The sequence below is a fragment of the Atta colombica genome, unplaced genomic scaffold (genome assembly GCF_001594045.1).
Source record: "Atta colombica isolate Treedump-2 unplaced genomic scaffold, Acol1.0 scaffold89, whole genome shotgun sequence".
NCBI lineage: Eukaryota > Metazoa > Arthropoda > Insecta > Hymenoptera > Formicidae > Atta > Atta colombica.
This window is the reverse complement of record NW_017259582.1, coordinates 1,605,393-1,610,405: the sequence shown is the minus strand read 5'-3', so window position 1 is coordinate 1,610,405 and position 5,013 is coordinate 1,605,393. Positions and strand designations below refer to the sequence as shown.

Genomic DNA, 5,013 nt, shown 5'->3' with positions numbered 1-5,013 from the left:
TATATACTATATATAGATATATATAGATATATATAGATATACTACCTTGATCAAAAAGTTCCCGGAATTCATTCAGAAAATTCAAAATACAAGTTTTATTCATCAATGATATTGTCCCCTTCAAAGTACTCCCCATCGACTGCAACGCACTTATGCCAGCGCTTGATCCAGCTCTCGAAACATTTCTAGAACTCTATTGTCGGTATAGCCATCAGAACCGGCTTCGATTTTTCCATTACCTCCTTCGGCTGTTAAAACGCGTTCCCCGTAATGATTTTTTGACTCGATCGAACAGAAAAAAATCGCAGGGAGCCATATCAGGTGAATTCGATGGCTGTTAGATGATATTCGTTTCGTTCTTGATCAAAAATTCACGGATAATGATGGCACTGTGTGACAGTGCGTTATCATGCAAAATCCACGAGTTGTTTGCCCACAAATCCTTTCTTTTTTGGCGAACTGCTTCACTCAAACGTCTCATAATAATACTCCTTATTAACTGTCTGACCTTCTGGCAAAAATTCGTGATGTACAATAACATTGTAATGAAAACCATGAAAACCATGAGCATCGCTTTCTTTTTCGACTGAAAACGACGTGGATTTTTTTATCTTGGCTCATTTGAAGCTTTCCATTCACTCGCCTGATGTCTGGATTGCGTGTCATACTCATAAACCCACGTCTCGTCTCCAGTAATGATGCGTTTGATGAATGTTGGATCGGATTCAGCCTTGGAAATCATGTCTTTGGCGATGACAACGCGGTCCCTTTTTTGCATGAAATTCAGTTCCTTCAGGACCAACTTTGCAGCAACACGGCGCAAACCCAAACCATTAACTACAATGTCCTGAATGGATCCACAAGCAATGTTTATGTCCTCTGCCAGCTCTCTGATAGTTAATTTGCAGTTATTGATCAACATTTCTTTCTTTATTGATGTTTTCGTCGGTTTTCGATGTCGACAGCCTGCCACTGCGTTCGTCATCCTCGACGGACTCACGTTCATAAACGGTTGTTTTCTTTAGAGTATCACTGCCGAAACAGTTTCCCAACATTTCCAAGGTTTTCACACCATTGAATCCATTTTTAACGCAAAATTTAATACAACTCGTTGTTGCAAATTCAACTCCATTTTTAAAACTAAAAAATCGAAAATACGTGCAGAGGTAAATGTACTCAAGACGGCGTAACATTTACAAATGTCAAGCTATAGTGATAAAATTTGGTGGGAATGTCAATGATAGATGTGGCAACCTAACCAAAAAAAAAACAGAACTCAAATCAGAGCATCACCTGATGGTAATTCCGGGAACTTTTTGATCAAAGTGGTATTATTTGTGCGACATCTTCTGCGCTTGACTCCTACTTTCGGCTTACAAATCGGTTTCACTTTTTTCGTTCGCGCGCTATCAAGTTGAGTCTCCTTCTCTCTTACTTCGTGATCTTTACTTATTTAAAATGTTGCAACGTCATCTCTTACATGATTGAACACCTACTACTAAACATAATTACTGCTTTATTTATATGCATTCTGAATCTTCGCTCAGCGTTCGTATACACATAGCATGGAGGATAAAGACTAAGGAGTCTCCTAGAGACTAAGGAATCGAACTTATTTGGATAAGGCCGTCAAAAAGCATGGTCAAAAGTGATCTGAATTAGTTCGATCGAGATATCTCTTTCGTTCCACGACATTGTTCTCGCAGTTTGCAGTAGGTCATACGGATCATACCAATTTTACATGAAGAATGCTCCATTTATATAGTTTTAGTGACAATTTATGTGAATTTATGTCTTCCTGTTACTGTCAGAGCATGATAGCAACAGGAAGACGTAAATTATAATATCAAAGAATAACGTCTCTATTCTTAGATTATGTGTATTCGGTTGTGTGTGCATAAGCGTATATGAAAGGAGTTTTGCCGCCTACCGAGCGCCACCAATACCAATTCAGAACCTAATTTTGATCACACTTTTCAAAGCCTAGTCTCTGTCCTCTATGACACGTAATTTACAGATCGATGTACAGAGTATCTGGAATTTAAATGTCAAAATTTCGAAAACGTGAGGATCAATAAACTAATAGTATTTTCCACTGGAAAAATTGGTGCAACACTGGTGTGCACTGAGTGCAATTGTGTTGTTCCATTATAAAATTAAGTTTAGTGTTTAATGTTCTATTAATAAAACTGGTGCAAAAAACTTGCACTGAATTCAACTTTTGATCCACTGTCTTTGAAGTCAGCAAATTGAAATTGAGGTTATTATATTCACTAAGGTATAATATTATATTATATGCTATTACATTATTATAATATGCTATTACATTATTGTAATGTTATAACAATGATAATGTTTAGTTTCAATGTTTCTAATAATAACTATGCAATGACATTTTTACGTTTGAAATAAAAAACTCTTGAAATAAAAAATTTAATTTTTAAAAATGTTTTAAATAAATAAATAAATCAGAATATTGTAAAATAAATAATTTAACAAATACGATAAAGAAAGACCAAGATCGGTCAGTTTTGAATATTATTAAATCAATTTATTCTAGATATATAATAAAAGATTTAATAAAAGAATATATAATGTATTATTTATAACATCCAAAATTTGACCGATCTTTCTTTATCGTATTTGATGTATTTACATATACGGTCATGTTTGAAATTCTGAATATGTAAATAATTTAAGTTTGAACATAATTATATATATTTTTAGGGACATTTGCATAAACATTGATTTGTTGATATTTGGTGCAGCTTCGATTTGATTTCTTAATTGTTCTATTTAATTGACTTCGAATAAACTTCTTGCTTTAGGATCTCCTCCTCTCCACACAGAAAGAAGTCCAGTGATGTCAGATCATGTGATCGGGGTAGCCAAGATATTACTCCTCCATGTCCAATCCATCGTTGTCAGAAATGTCTAACAAAACTCGAGTAATTATGCATAATGACTGGACACTCATCGCGTTGAAATCACATTTCAATCCGTTGCTACAGGTGGATATCTTTTAAATAATTAAAGAAGTCAGTAAATTTCCAAAAAATCTATATATCTGGCTGCAATTAATCTGTCGAGTAAAAAACATGGTCCCACTAGACAAAAACAAACAAAAAAGTTTTCACTTGAATTCACGGAATTATTATTATTGTTTTCGTGTATATGTTTTTAGCGACGATAATACTGTTAAGTCTTGACGACTTCACAATTCTTTTCTTTCGTGGAGAAAATCTGTTTTTCTCTCAAATGCGAATAACGGGGTCAATGCATGAATCGAATATTGATTTTGTTTATTAATAAATGACATCAATTAAAGAAAAAAAAATTGTTAGTGTTCGATTGAAAGCGTGTATTGGATCTATGATTCACAGATAAACCTTTTTCTGACTCACATATAAAACAAGGAAACACATTAACTACTCCTATTCTTTCGAAATAATTGAAAAACCTTTGGAAAAAAGAGTGAATTACGTATTCAAAGTCTAAGTACTGAATTGCATCACACCTCGATATATATATATATGGTCCTTCGGAAAAGCGCAGTCAGTCATTAAAAAACTTTTCGAGCAGTCATAAAAATCTATCAGTTGGTCATAAAAAAAAAAAATCTTTCGAAGTGACATTCAAAATCAGTCGACAAATTTAAGTGCGGTTTCTCGGCTCAATGCAATCCAATCAAAACTAACAGTCCATATTAAAGATTTTTCATCTTAAGTTAAGAGCTATCACTGGGACACCACTGAGACATCACCAAGCATTCTCGCTGTAATTCGCCACCACTTCCAGTAAACAGTAAGAATAAATTCCTTTTTTTGTTTTTTTTCTTTTTTCTTTCCTATGTTACTTTGCAAGGTTATATGACTATCAATATTCTCTCGCTCCCTCATTCCTCCTCAATCTATTCTCCCTTTAACACACAGATGTATCTGCCTATCTTTTCTCCTAATTGTAAATATTAATTGTAAAATATTAAATACTTTTTTTATTTTGTATAGGAGAAGAAAAATCTTCACTTTATCCTTACCCAAGGGGGACACCCATCAGGGAGGGAAGACACTCAGCGGCTCACATCACTGGGTGTACCGGATTCAATCATCCTGTGATCTTAAAGAATGCATCACGGATGACCACCTATCGACTAAAAAATTCCCTTGCTCTAACACTACAAGACATATTCGAGGGTATCCCGGAAACACTGACAGACATTACGTCAGGGTATCCCCAATGCCAGCGGGATAGCTCCCACCACACGCATGGGAACTTCAAACTAGATTTAACCTAATACAAAATATATATTTACAGATACTTACAAAGAGCAAGCTTCTATACTGATTATGAAGAGGAGTCCGGAGAGGAGACGGACGCACGATTCTAGCCCCCCCGCACTCTCCTACATTCCCTCTCTGCCTTCTCTTTTCTTCGACCTCGCAAAAATTTGCAAAGACCGTCCATGCCTCAGCGGAGCCCATGATAACCTCAACAAGAAAATGTTCTCTGTCCAGATTCAGATCTAGATGAAGAGCCACAAATAAATCTCCTCTCTCGACCACCCACACGGAGCAATGAAGAAGGTATGCCCGACGTTGTCTATCGCTTCTCTGCAATGACAGCAGATCGGGAATTAGGACTTCTGAATTTCATAGAGATATGCCTCGAAACAACCATGTCTCGTAATGATCTGAATCATTCTAAAGATGAGACCACCATGAGTCCTCACCATCCATCTATCCACTAGTGCCTCCTGCACAGCTCTCGGTGCATTATGAGGAAGTCCCTCGAGTCGTCTCCTCCATTTGGTGACCAATCTATCCATTTCCTCGTCGCGGATGTGATTCATCACTCTAAGGAAGATGTACTTATCCCGCTCTATTATAGTCCTTCGTCTCGGGTAGAATCGTCTTCGATTGGCGATCATGTCAAATGGGACCATATATGCGAGCATGGACGCCTTGAATAAAATGTTCTGTACTCCCTTATCACTCTTAGAGACAGTTGTCTCTG

At 36.3% G+C, this 5,013-nt stretch overlaps 1 protein-coding gene across 1 annotated transcript; it reads right to left on the bottom strand.

Annotated features, from left to right (window-relative positions):
- Positions 1–607: 607 nt before the first annotated feature.
- Positions 608–985, bottom strand: LOC108693191. The gene has a single exon (XM_018202003.1). The coding sequence runs from the start codon at positions 983–985 to the stop codon at positions 608–610; it is 378 nt and encodes a 125-aa protein (XP_018057492.1).
- Positions 986–5,013: the final 4,028 nt, after the last annotated feature.